This window comes from Lynx rufus, unplaced genomic scaffold (assembly GCF_022079265.1).
Source record: "Lynx rufus isolate CCGP_SWC_20201006 ecotype Redwood Valley unplaced genomic scaffold, mLynRuf1.p SCAF_1, whole genome shotgun sequence".
NCBI classification, from domain to species: Eukaryota; Metazoa; Chordata; class Mammalia; order Carnivora; family Felidae; genus Lynx; species Lynx rufus.
The window spans coordinates 132728090-132754739 of NW_025814823.1; the positions used below are offsets into that span (position 1 = coordinate 132728090).

The window sequence follows — 26650 nt, forward strand, 5'->3', positions numbered from 1 at the left end:
TAATTGGAATTCTGGTATTTTACTGTATAAAACATTGTTGTATTTTCCAGGTGTGTGCGCATCTTAGGCAAGCAGGAAAATATTAGAGTGATGCAGTTGGCTCTGTTCCAGGGAATAGCCAAAAAACATCGTGCTGCAACTACTATAGAAATGAAAGCTTCTGAAAATCCTGTTCTTCAAAATATTCAAGCTGACCCAACAATAGTTTGTACATCTTTTAAGAAGAATAGATTTTACATGGTATGCGGAAATACTAGGAAATAGGCCTTAATTCTTCCAATTTGGTTGGAGATTTATTTTCTTAGGTCGTGGTTTCAACTGAAGAGAATGTTGGCAATAATAGCATGCTTTCTAAACAACCAGAATACCATCTTAAAACATTAATATTGCATAATTTTTAACTAGGACTCGATTTTGTACTGATTTCCCTCCTGTTCTGAAAAATCTTCGACCTGGCTTCTACAACTATTTATGTTGTCTAAGATGTAAGGAAGTAAGTGGTTATGGTAATAATTGCATCCAAAATAGCTTTTGCTATGGGGTTTTAAAAGTTTTAAAAAAGATTATTTTTCATCTTTTGTTCTTAATTTATCTTCCCTGAACTTGCACACTTGCTTCTCTAAGCACATTTCTTTTTTTACCTTTTAACTCTCTTGTAATGGTGCTACCTTAAAAGTTTATATTCCTGACGTTTTTTTTTTTTTTTTTTCCCTAGAGAACTACAAGTACTTTACATGTTAACTAAGACTGGGCTCAGAATCAAACTGTCTAAACTATCTAGGAGTAGCCGTGTCCTAACTGTTGAACCAAGCAGAAAAATCTAAAGTGTAGAGACCTCTGCCCTACCATTCTGTCCTTCACACTGCAGTCAGAGACTGAGTCCCAAATTTGGTTATTTGCCTAAAATCCTTTAATGGCTCCTCAACTATCTATATTAGTTGGCTCTTCTACCTATCTTTCTTCATTTTTAGTTCATTTGCTACTCTGACTGAACTTGATCCTGTTTGCAATAGCTGAGTGTTGTTTTTTTACCTCAAGGCGTTTACACAGGCTGTTCCTTCTGCCAATCACATACCTGTCCCCAGTTCCTACTTATATCAGTTCCTACTTGGAAACCTTCTCTTGACATCAAGTCTGAGTTACATCTGCCTGGTTGTGCTCTATATGTCACAGTTTTTGGAATAGTTTACTTTCTCTCTTTCTTTTTTTTTTTTTTAAATATCTGTGATAGTCATCTCCTCCTTAAGGTAATATTAAATCCTCAAATACAGGGCATTATATTTTCTTCACTATTCACAAGTTTGTTAAAGTGTGTGGCTCATTCTAGTATACTGATTCTTTTCATCTGATATCTTGTAAGTAGCTGTGATGCTATTCAGGTTGTCAGCATTTGATTAATGTAGGAAATAGCAGTTCATCCCAAACAAGCTTTTAACCAAAAAATGGATACATTCTTTTAAGATGAAAATTTTATTTAGAACTTTCAAAGTCATTGCTACAAAAAATTATATTGGTTAAAGGGAAATAGTTTTTCTTGTTTTTACCTGTAATTTAACTGTTTTGAAGGTAAAAGCTAACTCTTGATATACACTAAAAACATACTAATTTTCTATCCTCTTTATCAAAAAACTAATAAATTATTCTCTTCCCCTAAAGTTTACTTTTATGTTGATTAAATCACATGTGTTGTTAACATTGAAGAAAAAAAGTTACTATTCATCTTTATACAGCTAACATGTTCATAAAATTATCTTTCATTTTATTAGACATACATATCCGTAAGCAAAAGTAAAATGGTACATACATATATGTAAATTTTTTATCTCTTTTCAAATCAATATCAAAATATGACAAAATATGAACTTTGGTAGTTCAATATGTGAGCTAAATTAAAATACCTATTTAAAAATTCATATAAATCAATCATACAACTGATAATGTCATTCCTTTGAAAAAATGGAGAATAAGATGATAAGTCAACAACATCCTAGCTTGGTTGTTTCTTTATTTGGAATTTATCCAAGTAGATCCGGAATGACATTAGGCAAGACAGGGCCTGGGGCACTGGCTTTACTTTCCTGGAACTCAGTTGATAATCAGGTAGAGCTTCCTCTGGAGAAAAGATTTCTACTTCCTGAAAGTCAAATTAAAAAAAAAAAAAAGGCTCAGAGGAGTCCAAAGTTTTAACAACTGAAAGATTTCTCTCAATTTTCCCTATTCCCTGAGGTATCCTGAAATTTCTGTAACTTCACTCAAAATTTACATTCTTTCTTCCAAGCTTCAGGGTTTAGATAGAACAGATGGGGGCTTTGCAGGAAAAAAAAAAAAAAAAACTAGCCAAGATGCATTACTGATTCATCTTTGAATCCTCAACCTGCCTAGCACCAGGTTCTGTTCATTATAACAACAGTTATTAATATGTATATAGTACCTTTTACATATTAGGCACTATTCTCCAAGCATTTTATATCCCTTCATTGAATCTTCACAATAGGTACAATTTTGAGGTAGTTATCCCCATTTATGAATGAGGAAATGGAAGAAATGAATTTATTTTGCCAAAATCATATAACTAGTAAGTAGCAGAATGGAATTCAAACCCAGGCAATCTAAATAGTGAAAAGTAAGCACTGGTTGACAGGTTAGAACATACTAGCGGGCAGAGGCAGAAAACTACCTCAAATAAAAGTGCATCTTGTTCAGTGTGCACCCAAAAAGACATTAAATCCCATTTGAAACCATACACCTTCACTGTATGGATTGTTGTCATGTTAGGCAAGTGTAAAAATAATTTAACTCTATTACACATCCTGTGATAGGAAGTGATTGCTGCAGTAAGGACTTATTCTGATGTGAATTCTTACTTTGCTCAAATACCATAGATAGAAATGAAATTTTACTGTTGATAACATTTTAACCAGATGAAAAATTTAATTCATTCACTCTCTTTAATTTTTCTCTGAGTTTACCAAACGAGAACCAGAAGATACAAAAAGTGCAGATTCTGACAGAGATGTTTTTAATGAGAAACCTTCTAAAGAAGAAGTCATGGCAGCTACTCAAGCTGAAGGACCTAAACGTGTTTCAGATAGTGCCATTATCCACACAAGCATGGGAGACATTCATATCAAACTTTTTCCTGTTGAGTATGTACTGTCTTTTGTCTGAAATGAACATCAATGTAAATGTGTTTATTGGAAGAAACTGCAACTTAAAATTGCTATTTCAACTTGAGGAATTTTTCTATTTATTTAAAAAAAAATTTAAATGTTTTTATTCATTTTTTGAGAGACAGAGACAGACCATGAGCGGGAGAAGGACAGAAAGAGAGAGGGAGACACAGAATTTGAAGTAGGTGGGGCTCGAACCCATGAACCGTGAGATCATGATCTGAGCCAAAGTCGGCCACTTAACCGACTGAGCCACCCAGGCGCCCCTCAACTTGAGGAATTTTAAAGAACTGAAGGGTTTGATAAGAATGTCTGTCTTTAGCTTTCTGATAACTGTTCCTCTAGAAAATGGGGATATTATGTATATATATATATATATACACACACACACACACACACACACACACATACTTCACAGGTTTATTATTATGCATACAAAACAAATGGCTATGAAAGTGCTGAACGTAAACTATAAAGTGGTTTATAAATGGATATTAACATCAACTGTGCATCCCAACTATATTTTGTGGCTCATTTGTTATAACTGGCTTTACCCTCAAAGCAAATCCTTAAGGGGAGGATAATTCCTTTTCCTCCTTACATTTCTTAGACCTCCACTACTACTTCTTTAGTTCTTTCTATAGGTTTTAAAAATTCCAACAAGGGGCATCTGAGTGGCTCGTTCAATTGAGTGTTCAACTCGATTTTCAATCAGGTCATGATCCCCACTCAGGTCATGATCCCAGAATCATGGGATTGAGCCCCATGTTGGGCTCTGCACTGCCTAAGATTCTCTGTCTCTTCCTCTACCCCTCTCCCCTGCTTGTGCTCTAATATAAATACATACATACATACATACATACATACATACATAATTGATCAATCAATCGATCAATCCAACAAAAAATGTACTGAAAAAAGCAGAAAGGAATTCTGGACAGTTTAAAAGTTTGCAAGATGAACATGCAATGCCAAATCCAATAGAATATCTTTGGCTATTCTTGATCCAAAGAGTGACATCTTTGGGGCGCCTGGGTGACTCAGTTGAGCATCCAACTGTTGATTTTGGCTCAGGTCATGATCCCAGGGTCATGGGGGTGAGCCCCACGTCAGGCTCCTTGCTGAATGTGGAGCCTGCTTGGAATTCTCTCTCCCTCTGCCCCTCTCCACTTCTGTCTCCAAAAAAATGAAAACGAAAAACACAGTGACATCTTTTACAACCCCTTTTACTTAAAAGTACTTCTTTATTTTGTATATGAGTGTTTTAAATGTTTTAAATGCTGTAACATGTGATTAAGTCATCACATGAGATTAGTTAACATTTAGAAAGCTTCATACTTTTGAGTGTGTGATTGTCATTTAAAGTTGATTAGAGTTAGGAGATAGCATTTGAGAGAGAGCAGGTCCTTGGTTAGGAAGTGTGTCAGTGTACCATAATGTTGTTTTTATAAGAAAATTATCTTTCCCAGGAACTGAACCTACTATATGCAGTGAATATACGTATCTTACGGTCCTGTAGCTGTATTTTTTTTAACTGCTAAATGACTTTGAAATTTAAATACTGTCAAACTCAAATATAATAAGCATTCTTTATCTAAAGATAATATATTAAACAATATACTGTGGCTTATGTGATCTTTCATCTCTTCTGTCCTGAGATGAGAAGAGGTTATGGAAAAAGACTGTCCTGAAACATTCAGAAGGTATTACAGGTATCAGTAGAAAGCAGAACTGCAAAGAAAACTATATTAAGATGCTCTAAATGGATTTCATATTTTTAACATATCTTACTAGGTGCCCTAAGACAGTGGAAAACTTCTGTGTTCATAGCAGAAACGGCTATTATAATGGGCATACATTTCACCGTATAATTAAGGCAAGTTATACAAAATTTATATGACTTCAGGAATAGTGTGTTTTGCATAACCAGAGGTTTTTTTTTTTTAATTTTTTTTTTTTAACGTTTATTTATTTTTGAGACAGAGAGAGACAGAGCATGAACGGGGGAGGGGCAGAGAGAGAGGGAGACACAGAATCAGAAGCAGGCTCCAGGCTCTGAGCCATCAGCCCAGAGCCCGACGCGGGGCTCGAACTCACGGACCGCGAGATCGTGACCCGGGCTGAAGTCGGACGCTTAACCGACTGAGCCACCCAGGCGCCCCATAACCAGAGGTTTAAACATAAGGAATCTTCCTGTCTCACAATTATCAGTTTATTAAAAAGGAATAGGAAAAATGGGACTTTCTAAGCCAAAAGAAGAATGGATAGTCATGAATATCAGATCTGGAATAAATGCAGGAACAGTAACATGGTACCTTTTTAGAAACACTGCACCAGTATTTTGTCAGCAGCTAAACCCAAGGGTCAGATACAGAGTAAAGGGCATGCTGAGATAAAACCAATAGTTCAGGTTACTCATACCTAGTGACTAAATAAGGTCTAGATCTAGAAAATAAGATTTTAAATAATAGAAAAGACATCATGCTACTTAATCTTTGAGAACCACCATTAATACCTGAAGAGCAGAACGAACTTGTCCCAGGATTTTGTTGAGCATTGTTCCATAAAATGGATGGGGCAATAGTGTAGTTCTTAGTTACTGATAGGTTCAGAAATGGCAGGAGAAATGACAGGAGGAATAATCAGGTTTGGGGGGTTCTGAAAGAATTAGAAAAATGACTCACCAGGCAATCCAGAATTTTAGGGAAAGGGAAGAGAGAAGAGTGGGGCAATTATATAAAACCTTATACACTCTATAGATCTAAAACTTATTTACAATATTAATTGGTTTTAATTGCATTATTGGGAAAGATAGTACATGACTATTCATGAGGAGACATTTGCAGTTTTGTTTCAGTAACTGAAATAAGGTTGTGTTTAAGCAGTGGAAATACATCATCTAAAGTATAACTTACTAAGGTTTTAATAAAATCACTTGATAGAGTGACTATTAAGAAAAGGGGAGCCTGCATGGCTCAGTCAGTTTAAAACATCCAACTCTTGATTTTGGCTCAGGTCATGAGCTCACACTTCATGGACTGGAGCCCCACATCAGGCTCTGTGCTGACGGTGTGGAGCCTGTTTGGGATCTCCCTCTCTCTCTGCCCCTCCCCCACTGGTGCATTGTCTCTCAAACTTAAAAAAAAAAAAAAAAAAGATTTTACTGAACATAAAACACACTTAAATTCCAAAACGTACATATAGAAAAGTACAGTGTAATATGTTTTTTGTATACTTCCTCTTAAGGGCTTCATGATTCAAACAGGAGATCCAACAGGTACTGGTATGGGAGGAGAAAGCATATGGGGAGGAGAATTTGAAGATGAGTTTCATTCAACATTACGACATGACAGACCATATACACTCAGCATGGCCAATGCTGGATCAAATACTAACGGATCCCAGTTTTTTATAACAGTAGTACCAACGGTAAGTAGAACAGCATTGTCTATAAGCTGTCATATAAACTGTAAGTTGTCATAGGTTATGATCTAAGAATGAATTCAGTAAAAGAGAGCTGCATTATTCTCTACTATTATTTATTTCTGCCAGCATATAAAAAATGAAACAGTTTAGATGAGAAAATGTAAAATTACCTAACAAATCAGATTTTGCTTTGTAAAACAATACTTGCATAACTCAGGACTCTGGAGTTTAAGTCACCTTGCCACTACTAATTGTACAATAGAAAACAAATTATTTCACTTCTGGGCCTGTTTCCTTTAGAATGGGGGGGGGGGAGTTAGAGTATATTAATTCTCAAATTTTTTAAGACATTTTTTCTATATTTTAACATCTCTGATATCATAATGCAACTTATATTGCAACATTGTAGATCTGACGACATACAGTATTAGAATATTGAGCTCTATTGCTGTGCAGTTACACAAAATTATAAAAATTATTATACTTTATTTTTTGGAATTAAGCACCACATAATGAAGAAAAATATAACTACTACCCATCAGGCACAAAGTAATATTCACAATACTTCTAGTATCACTATACTAGATGACTATACAAACAGTGTGACATGATCAACTTGCCAAAGGTCAAGTAAGTAGCAGAGCGAACATTTGAGTTCCCATCTCTCTACTACAAAAGCACATGCTACTTGAACAATTCCAAACAATTCCTGCCTGTTTTGCAGGTCTGATTCCTACAGAGAACTTTAAAAGCCTTAGCCAGTATTCTTTAAGCCATGCAAAGAAACTTACTTTTAGCAAACATCTTTCAGGTCCGTTTGGTCTGAAAGATGCAGCTAATTAAACATTATATTATGCTGTTATATTTTTTCAGATAAACATGGAAATCACTCTTAAAAGCTGCTAGATGAAATTAACTGTATATATTTTTATTAAATTAAAAATGAAGCATAAGTTTAAATTCTCTGTAATTTTCTTACCCAGAGGGTGTAATTTAAGAAATCTGGGTTTACCAAGATTTTCCGTTTCTCCTTCAATGCAGCCTTGGCTTGATAATAAGCACACAGTGTTTGGACGAGTGACTAAAGGAATGGAAGTTGTACAGAGGATCTCCAATGTCAAAGTCAATCCCAAAACAGATAAGCCCTATGAGGATGTCAGCATCATAAATATTACTGTCAAGTAAAATAAGGTTTGTTTCATTGTATGTGTAAATAGAAATACACGTATATTAAACACAGGGTTATTTTACACAGGAAGCTCTTAGAACTTGCTAAACATCCAAATCATGTTTCAAGGATGCAATATTATGTTTTTATATTTTTCATTAAAGGACCTTTTTTAAAACCCTGCCTTTCATTTTTCTCACAATATTTCTTATCCTAGGAAGTGATAAACTGAAATTGGACTAAATTTGGGCAAATCGCACTCCTATGTAATTTCTCATGAGACTCAAAAACCATATTAAATAGAGTTGTATGCATTAATATATATTACTATCTTAATATATTAATATATTAATATATGCCACATAATCTGCCTTCATGTTTCTTTAGATCCACTAAGAAATGGTATCAGAATCTGATAGTAATATACCACTTCCTTTCTTTTCTTAGGTTTGTGTTTCATGCCAAATAGTTTTGCCTTTTAATCATTGTTAAAAATAGTAAGCAGGGGTAAGTAAAACTTCAGTAAATAAAGAAGTAGTTTATTAAAGATTTAGAAATATCCTCTAGTTGCAATGTTAAGTCACATTTAAATGAGTATTATAGCTAGTATTTAAATTTAAGAATCTGAATAAATGAATACTTAGTCCTTGGTTTTATATGCAGGTTCATTTATTATTTACACATTATTTTCCTAATGTAGCTAAATCCCAATTTTCTGTCCTGAAGTTAATAGTATCTTTTTTTACATTACTAAATACTCCATCAAGAAAGTATATATTAAGTAAAACTTTTAACAGCTAATAATGGAGCATTTAGTAGAAATTTGAGCAATAAAACAGTGTAAGTTCAAAGACTTCTATTGATTTCATTTTTTCTTCCCTTACCCTCCTGACTTCATAACTTTTTTTTTCATTTTTTTTTTTTTACATTTATTTTTTGAGAGACAGAGCATGAGTGGGGGAGGGGCACAGAGAGAGAGGGAGTCAAATTCTGAAGCAGTCTCCAGGCTCTGAGCTTACAGCACAGAGCTCAACGCAGGGCTCAGACACCTGAACTGCAAGATCATGACCTAAGCCAAAGTCAGATGCTTAACCAACTGAGCCACCCAGTCATCCCCTGACTTCAGAGCTGTTAAGAACCACTGCTTCTAGGGGCCCCTGTGTGGTTCAGTCAATTAAGCATCTGACCTCTGCTCTGGTCATGGTCTTGCTGGAGTTTGAGCCCTCTAACAGGCTCTGTGCCGACAGCTCAGAGCCTGAGGCCTGCTTCAGATCCTGTGTCTATCCCTCTCCTGCTTGTGCTCTTTCTCTCTCTCTAAAAAAATAAATAAAATAAAAATAAATAAATAAATTTAAAAAATAAAAAAAGAAACACTGCCTCTAGTTTCCAGAGAGACTCTTCAAAAAGTTAAAGAGGAACACCTCAACAGACATATTTAGGGAATTCACGTTCTTTTTTTTCTTTTCTTTTTTTTAAGTTTATTTATTTTGAGAGAGAGAGAAAGCACAAGCAGGGGAGGGGCAATGACCGTGGGAGAGAGAATCCCAGGCAGGTTCTTCACTGTTAGCACAGAGCCTGATGCAGGGCTCCATCCCACAAACCATGAGATCATGACTTGAACCGAAATCAACATTTGGATGCCTAACTGACTGAGCCACCCAGGAGCCCCGGGAATTCACATTCTTACATTTAAATCTAAACTTAAACTTTTCCTTCTATTGATAAGCAGGCTACTTCCTTTATCCATTTTGTACTACAAACTTGTGAGATGAAGAATGTGCCAAGTTGTGCTACTTCAACATTATGTCCTCCTTTTATAAAGTAGAACTTAGACATAAAATGACTTTTCATTGTGACATTTATCTTTTCTTCCTATTTTCTGTGTCTAGACATCTCCCTAGCAATTTAATTAATCATTGCTGAAAACTTACTCCTAAATTTTTGATAATACTGCCACCAAGTGGTGATGATACCCCAAGCCCCCCAGAAATAGTTATTTTGCCTTAAGTGCAAATCGTATTTGATTAATCAATATTTCCATTCCCTGTCACAAGTTTAACATAATCAGTAGACCTAAAAACATATCTTCCTAGAAGTCTTTTTTAAACCATATTTTAAATTATTAGCAGGATACCATCTGATACATTCGTCCTCTTCATTATTTTTTTAGGGAAAATGAAAAACGATCTTCCTTTTTACCACTTTGCAAATTGAAGGTACCTCAATGATACATAAAATGTCTTTTAGCAAATTAGTTCATAGGCTACAGCTAAGTTTTCGCAGCCATTTTCTAAAACAGTTATTTAAAATTTAAAAGGCAGGAGTTTCACTTTAATGCAAAATTGTAGTTCTCCTTTCAAGACACTATCTATAATACTCATTTTAAGTCAGACTTACCTTGCAACTACAGAATAAATTATTTCTAAATCTTTAATAAACTACAACTCAAATTTGACATGCAAGTCAATCCTATTCCATTTTGTTTTCTTTTTCTTAACCACAGCACAAATTACTTTTTTAATTGGTTACTAGCTATACTCTATTACTAGATAGATGGTACATGAAACAGAATTTTTGGAATAATGATAGGACTTCTTTAAAATGATTTTAACATTTTATTGCTGCCTATATGTAATGCAAATAATGGCTTCTGGTGATAATAAAGCATTCCGGAATTATACACCAGGGCTACACACTTGTAAAACCTGCTTTACATAAACCATACAATAATATTTAGGCTTAATACAGAAATTCAGAGCTAGGAGGCAAATCCAAATAGACGGTACTTAAAACATCTCTCTCGTTATTAAATTTGATATTTCCCAGAGGGAACTAGCAGAATCTTAACTAATGATCAGTGAAAGAATACAACCACAAATAGTCATAAGGGCCTGAGAAAAATATTTCTTAAAAAAAAAAATCACACACAAACACTATTATGTACATTATACTCAGGTCTAAGCACATATTTTACATTGCATTTAATAATATGCTAAGAATGTGAATTACAAAGTTTAGCAAAATTGGTGAAATAAACTTAATAATTTACAAGAAAAACATGTTTACATGTTAGTGTTAGACTTTTTTTTTTCAATTACCTAGTAGAGAAAACAGTTCAAGGGCTCACAGGCAAATGTTAACACATTTTTTTTATTTTTCACAGTTACTGTAATCAAATATTAAATAATTTAATTCATAAGTATTACTTATATGCACAAATTACACTTGTAACAGCATGACTTTTACTTGAAAAATAAAGGATGAAATATTTACTTATTTACACAGTGCCCATAACACTGATGGACTTTTTTTCCTAACGCTTTGTTTTCTAAAAGTTATGCTGTTTATTTTAAACAAACAAAAGTACATTTGAAGAGACGGAACCAAAACAGTGCCACCTAAGACCCACATCTCCTAGCAGATGAACTAATAAGACAGGATTCAACTTCATCTATAAGGATGAAGAGCATTTAATAAAAAATAAAATAAAATCCAATCTAGCGATGTTTAAATGTAAATCCTACTGCCATAATAAGTGAGTATCCTTAAAAAAATGAAAAACAGTAAAAAGCAGAAAATTTTAAAACTTTTACAACACTGCATAATAAATGTGATGTAAACTTTCTGAACATTTCTTATCTTTTCGTAGACATATTCTTTCTCAAATAACTTTTCAAAGCCTTATGAAGAGCCTTGATAACATTTTGTCAAGATAAATGCATTTATTTTGGGAAAGCACTTAACGTAACTGATTCTCCACTGCTTAAATGCCTTGTCTAAAGATAAATGTAGTTTTCTGCATTTCTACTTCTGTCTTTTACTTAAAGCCAACCCTGGCTCTATGTGTAACTTAACTACATTTTACCTATAATCATTCCCACTAAGGATGCAATATTATTTTTAAAAGGAACTCTACTAACTACTTTAAACATGTTGAAAAACAGAAGGACCAATTTAGAGCTGTGACCTAGGAAATAATATAACCAGGTTCAACCCTGGAAATGGGTCTTTCATAAGTGAAGATTAACTACAACATAACTGACTTTCACAGTTTTATTATTGTTCTTCAGTTTAATACTAATCTGACAGCCGTACCTAGTTAGATAGCATTTCATCTGACTCAGTGGGTTTTATACAAAAGGGCTTAGGAGAAAGTTTTAATAAAACACTATAAAATACTAATTTTATGTAGTTTATAGTTCTTAGCATTAAAAGTGTTCTGTTATATTGAACATAAAAGTAAAGTAATCCTATTACCCAAAGATGCAGTTTGGATTCTATTTCATTAAGTCACTGGTGTTTTGCTATTAAACACTGCCAAAATCCAGTGAAGAGGCAAGTTAAAGCAGCTATGTTTTATTTGCTTCACAAAGTTTGCATTAGGCACTCAGTTGGCTATTCTTTTTTCACTGAAACAATAAACCTTCACTTACCCTTTCTCTGTGACTACTTCTTTCCCAACATAGGGATCACATACAATGTGAAAAACTTAAATAACAAATGTATGTTTTAAAAAATGTGTATTTAAGAAGTCCCTGTTTAATGCAATTTTGTCTGTTCAGTCAAATGTTTAAGAGTAACTTTTTTCAAAGCCATATTGTACTGAATTCCCCAACCAAGATTCATTTTAAATATACACCCTAAATAAACTATCTTTGAGATGTAGAATTTCTTATATTATGTGCAAAATAACTCTTAACCACAAAAGAGTTTAAATAACTGCTCCATTTAAAATCAAGCAACATCCAATACTCCAGCAGCCACAAGTTGCCGTGAAAGCCAATCCAACCCTTCGTATAGTCCCATACCACTTCGAGCATCACAGCCCTGAATATACCAGCTACGGCCACAGCACAATTTATGCAGACTAAGTTGTTCAGTGATCTCTTCTACTGACAGAGCTCCAGCAACATCCTGAAAGATATACACATATCAGAATTTTTTTAATAATCAGCCCATCAAAATTCTCATTTTTCCAATTATTACTATTTATACAGAATTCCATTGGTGCCATTCTAACAGAAGCCTAAAGTTAAAACCTAGATTCACCTTTCAATAATTATTCAATGATTAATAAGTAGAAAAGTTCTGATGAAGGTCATTTATAGTACAGTAAGAACAGCCTTACAGTGAAATCAGTAAAGGCCATGCAGCCTGAATGAAAGCCACTGCCTGAGTCATAAGGCATCAACTTAAAAGAGAAAGATTAACACGTGTATCACCAAAATGCCTTAAGTACAGAATTCATACAATGAACAGTTATTAAACTCCCACTCCAAATACTCCTGAACACCCCTACTTCCCAAAAGCAACCATGTTATAATCTCTTATATATTTTTCCATATAAGTTCTATGCACATTCATGCAAATAAACATAAACAGAAACATACTTCAGTTTTTTTGTTTTTAATACACACCTTGAGGATAGGTATCTTTCCATTAGCTGGACAAGCAGACTTCTACATTGTATGTAGATTATCTACATACATCTGCAACATTATCTGTGAAATAACCTTAGGATATATGTCTGCGGAATACATTACTAGAGGTCGAATTACAAGGTAAAAGGGCACATGCATCTAAAATTTTGACAGGTATGGTACTGCCAAAATGCCCTCCAAGAAAATGTCTCCATTTAATAACTACAGCAACAGTATATGTGAGTCTGAAGATTATCAAACATTTTTATCGTTAACAATGTAAGTGGAAAAGGGTATTTAACGTTGCCTTATTTGTGTTTTTAAAAAATTTTTTTAAATTTTTTTTAACGTTTATTTATTTTTGAGACAGAGAGAGACAAAGCATGAATGGGGGAGGGTCAGAGAGAGGGAGACACAGAATCTGAAACAGGCTCCAGGCTCTGAGCTGTCAGCACAGAGCCCGACGTGGGGCTCGAACTCACAGACTGCGAGATCATGACCTGAGCCGAAGTCGGCCGCTTAACCGACTGAGCCACCCAGGCGCCCCTTAAAATTTTTTTAAAAATGTTTATTTACTTTTGAGATAGAGCCAGAAAGTGTGGGGGAGGGGCAGAGAGAGAGGGAGAAACAGAATACTGAGCAGGCTCCAGGCTCTGAGCTGTCAACTCACCCCGGGCTTGAACTCAAACTGTGAGATCATGACCTGAGCCAAGGTCAGACGCTTAACCACTCAGGGGCCCCTGCATGTTTTTAATAGTAAGTAAAGCAAAGTGTATCTATTCTTAATAGTTCATCTTTTTATTTATTAAGAGGAAAATCCTTTATTCTTCATCCTACCCTATGCCCCTCTTTTGCCCTTGAAGGCATTCTCATCCTCCTACAAGCATAGCTCAAGATCTAGGAATCAGCAGCTTCTCCCTGTCCTTCACCTTTCCCCATTCAGTCATCAAATTCTAACAAATCTACCTTCATGAAGTCTCTTCAAACTGCTATCCACCCTGCTTATACTCCCTAAAAATACTCATGCTTTTATTTTCTCTGCCTGCAATGTTCTTTGTTTCACATACTTAAAGTCCTATCCATAATTTCAACTCTTGTCATAATTTCAACTCAGAACCTACTTTTTACAAATCTTTGACAAGATGCCACCTTTAAAACTACTCTAATTTCTCATAACATGTTGTTAATATTACTGAAGTTACTTACTAGTTTTCTATGTATTAAAATCTCATATACATTCACTTACATGTTTACATCCCTATATGAGTTTGTTTGTTTGTTTTTTAGTTTATTTATTTATTTTTAGAGAGAGAGGCAGCAAGGGAGGGACAGAGAGAGGGAGACAGAGAATCCCAAGCAGGCCCTGCACTGTCTGTGCACAGCAGGGCTCAATCCTGTATGATCATGACCTGAACCGAGATCAAGAGTCAGACATTTAACTGACTGAGACACTCAGGCATTCCTAGGAGTTTCTGGAAAGCATCAACTACATTTTTAGATACTCTAAGGTAACAACTATAGCATTTTTCACATAGACTGTATTCAAAATACTCAGCAGAAACTTCATAAATATCTACTGAATTATCTGTTTTGAAATCTTTCCAGTTACCTTAGGATGTAGAATGCACAGAACTACTAAAGTAAGTATTCTGAAATACAAATGTGTTACCTGTTTGTTAGCAAAAATCAGGAGCAAAGCATCTCGGAGTTCTTTCTCTGTTAACAACTTTGCAAGTTCACTGTGTGCTTCACTAACTCTGTCTCTATGACTGCTGTCAACAACAAATACAACAGCTAGCCAAATTAAAAAAAAAAAAAAGAATCTAATTAGCCACTGGTTAACTTTAAGTAAATGACCAAATATTTTATGCTCTCGTTATTACATTATGGTTAGTCTACTATCTACTATGTTTTTCAGAAAGGCTGCTCTAACAGCACCTAGCAATACTTAGGTGTATGGCTTCACATAGTTCACATAACTTTTCAGCTCTCTTCATTTCCCCTTCTATACAGGATTTACCATACTTGTTTCATCAAACACAAATTGTTGTATAAATGAATTAAAAGTTTTCTCTTAATGAAAATATACCTCTCAAGATCTCCCTAATGAGGCTACTTGTTTTTTATTTTAATCACCTGATGCTCATCACAATAAGTGCATTCCTTAATCCTCATCACCTATTTCACCTATCCCCCCAACCCACCTCCCCTCTAGTAACCATCAGTTTGTTCACTATAGTTAAGAGTCTGTTTCTTGGTTTGTCCCTTTTTCCCCCTTTGCTCATTTGTTTCTCAAATTCCACGTGAGTGAAATCATGGTATTTTTCTCTGAATTCTTTCACTTAGCATTATACTCTCTAGCTCCACCCATGTCATTGCAAGTGGCAAGATTTCATTCTTTTTTTATTTCTGAGTAATATTCCAGTTCATACACACACCACATCTTCTTTATCCATTAGTCAGTGGGTACTTGGGACTGTTTCCATAATTTGGCTATTATAGATGCTGCTGCTATAAATACCAGGGTTCATGTATCCCTTTGAATTAGTGTTTTTGTATTCTTTGGGTAAACACCTAGTAGTGTGATTGCTGGATCATAGGGTAGTTCTATTTATAACTTTTTGAGGAAACACCATTCTGTTTTTCAGTGGATGTACCAGTTTGCATTCCAATCAGCAGTGCAAGAGGGCTCCTTTTTTTCTCCACATCCTTGCCAACACCTGTTGTTTCTTGTGTTGTTGATTTTAGCCATTCTGACAGATGTGTGGTGATATCTTATTGTAGTTTTGATTTGCATTTCCCTGATAAGTGATGATGAGCATCTTTTCATGTGTCCGTTGGCCATCTATTTGTCTTCTTTGAAGAAATGTCTGTTCATGTCATCTTGTACATTTTTTACTTGGATTATTTGGCTTTTGGGTGTTGAGTTGTAGAAGTTCTTTATATATTTTATTATCAGATAAGTCATTTGTAAATATCTTCTCCCATTCCATAGGCTGCCTTTTAGTTTTGTTAATTTTTCCTTTGCTGTACAGGAGCTTTTTATTTTGGTGTAGTCCCTATAGTTTATTTTTCTTTTTATTTTCCTTGCCCCAGGGGACCTAGCTAGAACAAAATTGCTATGGCCAATATCAGAGAAATTACTATCTGTGCTCTTTTCTAGGGTTTTTATATTTGTTGGTCTCACATTCAGGTCTTTAATCCATCTGGAATTTATTTTGATGTATGGTTTAAGAAAGCGGTCCTGTTTCTGGGAGGGAGGGGCGGGTGGGTGATGGGTATTGAGGAGGGCACCTTTTGGGATGAGCACTGGGTGTTGTATGGAAACCAATTTGTCAATAAACTTCATAAAAAAAAAAAAAAAAAAAAAAAAAAAAGAAAGCGGTCCTGTTTCATTCTTTTGCAGTCGCTGTCCAGTTTTCCCAACTAAAGTGATTATCTTTTTCCCATTGGATATTCTTTCCTGCTTTGTCAAATATTAGTGGACCATAAGAGATGTGGGTTCATTCTGGGGTTCTCTCTTCTGTTCCACTGATGTATTTGTCTATTTTTCTGCCAGTACCATACTGTTTTGGTTATTAAAGCTTTGTAATATAACTTAAGAGTCCAGAACTCTGATGCCTCCAGCTTTGCTTTTCTTTTTCAAGACTGCTTTGGTTAGTTGGGCTATTGAGGTCCCATACAAATTTTAGGATTGTTTGTTCCAGCTCTGTGAAAATGCTGATGTTATTTTGATAGGTATTGCTTTAAATCGGTAGATTGCTTTGGGTAGTATGGACATTTTAACATTATGTGTTTTTCCAATTCATGAGCATGGGATGTGTTTCCATTTCTTTGTGTCATCTTCTATTTCTTTCATCAGTGTTTTATAGTTTTCAGAGTACAGGTCTTTCATCTGTTTGCTTAGGTTTACTCCTAAGTATCTTAGTATTTTGGGTGCGATTATAAGTAGGTTTGTTAATTTCTCTTCCTGCTGCTTCATTACTGGTGTATAGAGATGCAACAGATTTTTGTACACTGATTTTGTATCCTATGATTTTACTGACTTCATTTATCAGTTTTTTGGTGGAGTCTTTCGGGTTTTCTATGTATAGTGTCATCTCATCAGCAAATAGTGAAAGTTTTACTTCTTCCTTACTGATTTAGATACTTTTTATTTCCTTTTTTGTCTGATTGCTGTGGCTAGGACTTCCAGTACTATGTTCAATAAAAGTGGGGAGAATGGACATCCTTGTCTTGTTCCTGACCTTAGAGAAAAGGTTCTCAGTTTTTCCCCATTGAAGATGATGTTAGGTGTGGGTTTTTCATAGTTGGCCTTTATTATGTTGAGGTATGTTCCCCCTAAACATACTTTGTTGAGGGTTTTTATCATTAATAGGCGTACTTTGTACAGTGCTTTTTTGCATCCATTAAAATTATCATATGTTTCTTATCCTTTCTGTTACTGATGTGATATATCATGTTGACTGACTTGTGAATATTGAACCACACTTGCAACCCAGGAATAAATCCCATTTAATCATAGTGAATAATTCTTTTAATGTACTGTTGGATTCAGTTTGCTAGTATTTTGTACAGGATTTTTTGCAGATGTGTTCAGAAATATTGGCCTGATATTTTTAAAAGATATATAAGATATAGATGAAAAAAAGTATTTCTCTTTTTCAGTGGGATCCATCTGGTTTTGGTATCAAGGTAATGCTGGCCTCATAGAATGAATATGGAAGTTTTCCTTTTTCTATTTTTTGGAATAGTACGAGAAGAACAGGTACTAACTCTTCTTTAAATGTTTCGTAGAAGTTGCCTGTGAAACTATCTGTCTGGTCTTGGACTTGTGCTTACTTTTTGATTACTGATTCAATTCCTTTCCTGGTATTCAGTCTGTTCAAATTTTCTACTTCATCTTCCTTCAGTTTTGGTAGTTTATATGTTTCTAGGAATTTATCCATTTCTAGGTTGTCCAACTTGTTGACACATAGTATTTCATAACATTCTTTTATAATTGTGTTTCTGTGGTGTTTGTTGTTATTTCTTTTCTCTCATTTGTGATTTTATTTACTTGGGTCCTTTCTCTATTTTTCTTGGTAAGGCTGGCTAGGGTTTATCAATTTTATTGGCTTTCAAAGAGCCAGTTCCTGGTTTCACTGATATGTTCTATTGGTTTTTTCATTTCTAGATCATTTATTTATTGTCTAATTTTATTATTTCCTAACTTCTACTGGTTTCGGACTTTGTTCTTTTTCTACCTCCTTTAGGTGTAAGATTAGGTTGTTTATTTGAAATTTTTCTTGTTTCTTGAGGTAGACCTGTATTGCTATAAACTTCCCTCTTAGAACCATTTTTGCTGCATCCCAAAGGTTTTTGAACCATTGTGTTTTCATTTTCATTGGCTTCCATGTACTTTTTTACTTCTTCTTTTATTTCCAGGTTGACCCATTCATTGTTTCATAGCATATTATTATTTTTTAATTTTTTTAAATGTTTTTATTTATTTTTGAAGGAGAGAGAGACAGAGCATGAGCCAGGGAGGAGCAGAGAGAGAGAGACATAGAATTTGAAACAGGCTCCAGGCTCTGAGCTGTCAGCACAGAGCCCGACGTGGGGCTCAAACTCATGAACCGTGAGATCATGACCGGAGCTGAAGTCGGACGCTCAACCGACTGAGCCACCCAGACACTCCTTGTAGCATATTATTTAACCTCTATGTATTTGTAGTCTTTCCAGATTGTTTCTTGTGGATGACTTCTAGTTTCATAGCAATGTGGGCAAAATAGATGTGTAGAACCTCCATCTTTTTCAATTTGTTGAGATTTGTTTTATGGACTATGATACTACTTGTTCTTTAATTACCATTTCCCTTTCCAAAAAAATAGTCTAAATAAATCACCACCTTAACTCTCCCAAGTATTCTCTCTAGGTGCCTAGCACAGCACTTTCCACATATATTGTATTCAAAACACACAGCAGAAACGTCACAAGTATCTACTGAATTGACTCTCTTTTGAAATCCTTCCAGCTACCTTATGTAGCTAAACATTCTATCAACCATTTCTCATGTTTAAAAGCCCATTTTCCCCCTATTAGTCAATGGCTTATACTAAACTAAGCATCAAAAATCCCCAAGTAAAAATAATTACTTAGCTTCTCTTCTAGGTGGAAAGTAGGATGACATATGAAATAGGTGGCATGAACAAAAGCTTTATGTTGGGTATATGCAAAAGCATAGAATGTGGCCGAAATATAAATAAATGCTAGGTGGAATATGTGGTAAAACACATTTTGGCCAAAAGCAAACCACTGCAGATAACTTATTGTTAATGGAAATAAAGGAATGGAGCTATTGAGATTCCAATGAGATAAATATTTAACTGAATTGAAGAGAGCAGCAGAACCATACACCAAGAATTCTACCCTATATTATGATATTGCCAGTGATCACACTTACATGAACACTAATAATAAAGTGCCAAGATATATATTATGGTTTTATCTCTTCACTGCCAAGATATAAATTATGGTTTTTCATGAAATAAAACAAAGCACATATCCCAGTCTTCTACCTTCACTTTTTAACTAAAATAAACTTCACTAGTTAAATCTATTCCATTGAAAATGGCATCCTAAAATTCTGAAAAATTAAGATATCATTTTTCACTCTTACCTTGGGTATTGAGGTAATAATGTTTCCACAATGGTCTTAATTTGTGTTTTCCACCTACATCCCAAATAGTGAACTTCAGATTTTTGTATTCTACAGTTTCCACATTAAAACCTGTTTGTTAAAAAAGTTACTTTAATACTGAACTTATATTTATAATAAGTAACACATCAAACACAGGCAACCCACAGTTTATAACTGTGGTATACAAATTATCTTCATACAGCAATATATACTGCGGCCCAACCAACTCCACTCCTAATAAATCTATATGAGGAATATATACCTTTAACAGCTGTTAGCTCTCTAAACCTCCACCAGGATCCTTAGATCCTGAAACTCAAATAACTGAGTGCTCTGCACCACTACTACTCCCTCACCTTGACACCAATCCTTTAATCCTTCCAACTGTCCCACCAATACTCTGTTCTTTCCTTTTTTTATTTATTTACTTTGAGATACAGAGAGAAAGAGAGAGAGAGAAAGTGCACGAGCAGGGGACGGGCAGAGAAAGAGGAAGACACAGCATCCCAAGCAGGCTCTGTGCTATCAGCAAAGAGCCCAATACAGGACTCAATCTCACAAACCATGAGATCATGACCTGTGCTTGAAATACAGTCTGACACTTAACCGACTGAGCCACCCAGGCACCCCTATTCCTTCTCAATATCCCACCATCCACATTTCAATCAGTCACTGAATCTTGCATTTTTTTTTTCTGACATGGTAGTGTCTTAGAGCCAGTAAAGAGCCCACCTCCATGCCATACTGGCATAAAATAAAACCCTCAAGAACTCAGCTGTAAGCTAGAGTTTGTCTATAAAATGTCCATTAAAGTAAAAAGCAATACTCATACTTACCAATTGTTGGAATAGGCTGCATGAATTCATCCTGTTTTAACTTAAACAAAATAGTAGTTTTTCCAGCACCATCTAATCCTAATGTAACAACTCGAATTTCCATTTTTGGTCCAATGTGAACTCTATTGTCCTGTAATTTTTAAAAATTTAAATCTTATTTTGATATAGAGTTAAAAAGTATTGGCAGTTATACTTTTATTTATAACACCTTTGTTAATTATTTCATCTCCTACTCGTTCCTCTGAGAGGAACCTTTATTATTATATTTTTGTATTATAATTTTGGTGCATAGATCTAATTCTTCATAGAACTCAACTGACAAAAACAAAAAACTATAAGCCTGTGTTAACAGGTATACAATGTACAAATATGTAATTTGTGACATCAATAACATAAAGTATGGGGAGGTGGAGCTATAAAACAATAGTTTTTATACACAAATGAAGTTAAAATGTTACCACTTTCAAACAGAATATTATAACAAGATGTTCTTTGTAACAGCAGTGTAAACACACAAAAATCCATAAGTTATACACAAAAGAAATGAGAAGGAAATCAAACCATGACACTAAAACACCACTGAGACACAGAAGGTAGCAGTAGGAGGAAAGCTACAAGATGACAAAAAAGCTACAAGATATAAACAAAAAACAGTAACTAAGAAGGCAATATTAAGTCCTTACCTATTAATAATAACTTTAAATGAAATTAACTCTCCAACAAAAAAAGTTTGACTAAATGGATTAAAAAAACAAGATCTAACAATATGCTATTTACAAGAGACTCACTTCATTTCTAAGAACACAAGAAGGCTGAAAGTAAAAGAAAAAAAAAAGATATTCCAGACAAGATAGACTTTAAATCAGACTGTTAGTAAGAGACAAAAGGTCATTATATAATGACAAAAGGGTAGATTTACAAAGAACATACAACAATTATGAAAATTTGGATTTTAAATATGGATAGGGGCGCCAGGGTAGATCAGTCAGTTAAGCATCCGACTGGATTTTGGCTCAGGTCATGATCTCACGGTTCATGAGACTGAGAACTGAGTCAAGCTCTGTGCTGACAGTGTGGAGCCTGCTTGAGATTCTCCCTCAGCCTCTCCATATGTATTTGTGTGTGTGTGTGTGTGTGTGTGTGTACATACACACACATATGGATAAAGGTCCCAAACATGAGATCCAAAAATAGAAAACTCTTAGAAGAAAACACAATGCAAAATTTTCTTGATAATGGATTTGGAGTGATTTCCTGGATATAACACCAAAAACACATTCAACTAAAGCAAAAATAGACGAATTGGACCATGTCAATCTTAAAAACTTCTGTGAATCAAAGGACACTACCAAGAGAGTGAAGAAGCAACCTACAGAACGGGAGAGAGTATTTGCCAATCATATATGTAATCATGGACCCCTATCCAGAATATATAAGGAACTCCTAAGGCTCAACAACAACAACAAAAATCAAATAATTTAAAAACAGGCAAGGAACTTGTACAAAATTTCTCCAAAGAAGATATAAAATGGCCAATAAGCATGTGAAAAGCTCAACTTCATTAATCATCAGAGAAATGCAAACCAAAGCCACAATGAGATATCACCTCACACCCAGGAGGATGGCTACAATCTAAAACAAGAACAGGGGCACCTGGATAGCTCAGTGTGTTGAGTGTCTGACTCTTGACTTTGGCTTGGGTCATGGTCCCAGGGTCCTGGGATTGAGCCATACATCAGACTCTGCACTGAGCATGGAGCCTGCCTAAGATTCTCTCTCTCCCTCTGCCTCTCTCCCCCACTTGTGCACTCTCTCTCCCCGTCTCTAAAATAAAAAATAAAGAAAACAAAAACAAAAATTAACATGTATTGGTGAAAATGTGGAGAAATTGCAACCCTTGTGCACTGTTGGCAGGAATTACAATATGGTGCAACCACTATGGAAAACAACATTTCCTCAAAAAATAAAAAAAATTAAAAATAGAACTACCATATCCAGTAATCTCATTTCTGGATCTATATCCCAAAGAAATAAAAGCAAGATCTCAAAGAGATAACTGAACACCCATGTTCACAGTAACACACTATTCACAGTAGCCAAAATGTAGAAGCAACCCCAATGTCCATCAGTAGATGAATGCATAAACAAAAGGTGGTATATACAAACAATGAAGTATTATTCGGCCTTAAAACAGAAGAAAATTCTGTCATATGCCACAATATGCGTGAACTTTGAGCATACTATATAATTGAAATCAGCCAGTCACAAAAAAGACAACTACTATATGGTTCTATTTATATGAGATATTCAGAATAGTCAAATTCAAAGAGAAAAAAATAGAATGGTAGTTACCAACAGATGGTGAGAGAGGGGAAAAGGAGACTTATTGTTTATATGGTGTGGAGGTTCAGTTTTTCAAAATTAAAATTCCTAGAGATCTGTTTCACACAATGTGAATATACTTAACAATACTGAACTGTATAATTAAAAATGGTTAAGATGGTAATTTTTTGTATTTTTACCACACGACACACAAAAAATATGGTATATATGCACAATACAGTACCTTGAGGTTGTAAAAAGTAATAGAAAATATCACATACTACTGCTATGGAGTAATCTCCAGGACATACGAGTATGTCAAAAGAACATCGTGGAGAAATGTGTAATGTAGTTTACCTTTAAATGTGATCAAAGTGCATACAAATATATAGATGTATTTCTCTATATTTTTTAAATGATGAATAAAATTAAGAAAAAAACTCTTTTTTTTTTTTTTAAGTTTTTAAAGTTTATGTATTTTGAAGAGAGAACAAGCATGGAAGGAACAGAGAGAGAAGGAAAGAAACAGAATCCCAAGCGGGCATCGCACTATCAATGAGGAATCCAATGTGGGGCTTGAATTCATGAATCCAAGATCATGACCTGAGCCAAAATCAAGAGTCAGACACTCAAACGACTGAGCAACCCAGGAGCCCCAAAACTAAGAAAAAATTCTTTATGGTTTTCTATGAAGAAAGGAGGGAAAATGTGGAGGGGTCAGGGATAGAAGCTAGACTTCTCTAAATGAATTCTGCTTTGTAGATTTGACTCTGGACTATGTAAATGTTTCACATAATTATAAAACAAGATTAAATTTTGGGGTGCCTAGGTCAATTAAATGTCTGACTCTTGATTTCAGCACAGGTTATGATCTCACTGTCGTGAGATTGTTGCCAGTGGAGCCTGCTTGGCGTTCTTTCTCCCTCTCTCTCTGCCTCTCCCCTGCTTGTGCACATGCTTGCACACACCCTCTCTCTCTCTCTCTCTCTCTCTCAAAACAAATAAATAAACTTTTAAAAAAGAACAAGATTAAGTTTAAAAAAAAAAAAAGTACCTAAAAAGAGAAAGCAAAATTAAATACATGAACCTTTTAAATTAGGGGGAATTCACTTTAAAAGAGACCAAAACACAACAACCAAATGTCAAGTATAAGCCTTATTTAGCTGGATTCTGTTTCCAGAAAAAAACAAAAAAATTTAACCATCTGAGAAATTTCAATAACTAACTGGATAATGGTTAATATTAGAGATTATTAATTTTTTTAGGTTTTATAACAGTATTTTGGTTATGTATTTTTTTAAAGCCCTTACCTTTTAGAAATACACACAAAAATATTTCATAGATGAAATATGTTGGGGTTTATTTCAAAATAACCTCGGAGACTGCAGATAGAAAGGGGAATGGGGATAAGGACAGATGAAATTAAAAACTTGGAGTAAAGATGGCAGAGTAGTACAGGGACCCTGAGCTTGTCTTGTCCCCTGAAACATAGCTAGATCAGCATCAAACCATTTTGAATGCCTAGGAAATTGATGTAAGGATTAACACAACAATGTGCATACTTTGAGCCAGAGAGCTTAGCAGTGCGTGGAGCAGAGAAGTGAACTGGGGGAGAGAAAAGCCATGGAGCTGTGGAGGGTAAGGAGCCATTTTCATGGAGAGAGGACATAGAAAGAGAAAGGGGGACAGAGGAGGGCATCAGGATGGCAAAGAAAAGCACTACCCCTGAAAGTAGCTGGAAAGAGAGAAACAGTGAAAATACTCACAGAGGACTTGACAAGAAATCTATTCCCCAAAACCAGTGACAAGGAGAAAGGAGAGGGTTTCAATATCACCAGAATTCTACAAACAGTGGAGCGCAGAGTCTGAAGGTTCAGAGCTCAGTGCCTGCCACTGCTCTGGTGAGGAAGCAGGGTGAATCCCCAGGAGCAGGCAGTGAGTCTGAGGGGTCTGTGTGCCACATGAGGAGAACCAGTTCCCCTGCTTGGAGTGCATTTGGTAGATGCCATATAGCCTTCTTGTGGGCAAAAGTCCCAGCAGACCCCTGAGAGCAGCCACGTTTTCTGGTACTGGGACATAGAAGCCAGAGTGCAGCAAAACCTGGCACTGGTTGTGTGTTGTGATCTCCATAAACTGAGACTCTAATTAAAAATTACATGGAAGCCAATGAAAATGAAAACACGACAGTCCAAAATCCTTGGGATGCAGTGAAGGTGGTCATAAGAGTTAAGTATATAGCAATCCAGGCCTTCCCAAAGAAGGAAAAAAGGTCTCAGATACACAACCTAACTTACACTTAAAGGAGCTGGAAAAACAACAGCAAATAAAGCCCAAAACCAGCAGAAGAGAAATAATAGATTAGAGCAGAAATCAATTATTGAAATAAAAAAAAACAAAACAGTAGAACAGATAAATGAAACTAAGTGCTGGTTCTTTGAAAGAATTTTTAAAAATTGATGAACACCTAGCCAGATTTATCAAAAAGAAAAAGGGCCTGAATAAATAAAATCACGAATTAAAGAGGAGAGAGCACAACCAACACCACAGAAATAAAAACAATAATAAGAGAATATTATGAAAAATTATATGCCAACAAATTGGGCAATTTGGAAAAAATGGATAAATTCCTAGAAGCATATAAACTACCCCAACTGAAGAATAGAAAGTTTGAACAGACCCATAATCAGTAAAGAAATTGAATCAGCAATGAAAAATCTCCCAACAATCAAGAGTCCCGAGATTTCCCAGAGGAATTCTACCAAACATTTACACAAAAGTAAATACCTATTCTTTTGAAGCTAGTCCAAAAAATAGAAATGGAAGGAAAACTTCCAAACTCATTCTATGAGGCCAGCTTTACCCTGATCCCCAAACCAGACAACACCCCTCCAAAAAAGAAAATTACAGATCAATTTCCCTGATGAACATGGATGCAAAAATCCTCAACAAGATATTACTAAATCAAATCCAACAATACTTTAAAATAATTCTTTACCATGATCAAATGGAATTTATTCCTGGGCTGTAGGGCTGGTTCAATATCTGTAAATCAATCAATGTGATACATCACACTCATAAAGGAAACGATAAGAATCACAGGATCCTTATCCTGTGCAAAAAAAGCATTTAACAAAATACTGCATCCTTTCTTGATAAAAACCCTCAAGAAAATAGGGACAGAAGGAGCATACCTCAACATCATAAAGACCATATGCAAAAGACCTGCAATATTAACCTCAATGAGGAAAAACTGAGAGTTTTTCCCTTAAGGGCAGGAACATGACAGGGATGTCTATTCTCAAGACTGTTGTTCAATGTTGTACTGGAATTCCTAGCCTCAGAGAACAAAAAAGAAATAAAGGGCATCCAAATTGGCAAGGAAGAAGGCAGACTTTCACTCTTTGCAGACAACATGATATTCTACGTGGAAAACCTGAAAGACTCCACCAAAAAACTGCTAGAACTGATACACGAAGTCGTAGGATATGAAGTCAACATACTGAAATCTGTTTCATTTCTATGCACCAATAATGAAGCAGCAGAAAGACAAATCAAGGAATCGATCCCATTTACAATTGTACCAAAAACCATAAGATATCTAACCAAAGAGGTAAAAGATGTGTATG

General features: G+C 35.1%; 2 protein-coding genes across 8 annotated transcripts in view; one reads left to right on the forward strand and one right to left on the reverse strand.

Annotated features, from left to right (window-relative positions):
• PPWD1 (peptidylprolyl isomerase domain and WD repeat containing 1) overlaps positions 1-15187 on the forward strand; it is a 28333-nt gene extending 13146 nt beyond the window's left edge. For 3 of the 4 annotated variants that reach the window (XM_047087132.1, XM_047087149.1, XM_047087157.1), the window contains 5 exons: positions 51-240; positions 2965-3146; positions 4965-5046; positions 6417-6599; positions 7638-7942. In XM_047087132.1, the coding sequence (XP_046943088.1) occupies positions 51-240; positions 2965-3146; positions 4965-5046; positions 6417-6599; positions 7638-7781 (781 nt within the window). In that variant the 3' untranslated portion in view covers positions 7782-7942. Of the gene's footprint in view, positions 1-50; positions 241-2964; positions 3147-4964; positions 5047-6416; positions 6600-7637; positions 7943-14789 lie in introns of those variants that run through there. The other variant, XM_047087141.1, reaches the window with a different exon arrangement.
• Positions 10367-26650, reverse strand: part of TRIM23 (tripartite motif containing 23) — a 36297-nt gene continuing 20013 nt past the window's right edge. For 2 of the 4 annotated variants that reach the window (XM_047087172.1, XM_047087191.1), the window contains 4 exons: positions 20703-20832; positions 19846-19956; positions 14854-14978; positions 10367-12678 (listed from right to left, as the gene is read on the reverse strand). In XM_047087172.1, coding sequence (XP_046943128.1) covers positions 12499-12678; positions 14854-14978; positions 19846-19956; positions 20703-20832 — 546 coding nt within the window. In that variant the 3' untranslated portion in view covers positions 10367-12498. The remainder of the gene's footprint in view (positions 12679-14853; positions 14979-19845; positions 19957-20702; positions 20833-26650) is intronic. The other 2 variants (XM_047087198.1, XM_047087181.1) reach the window with 2 other exon arrangements.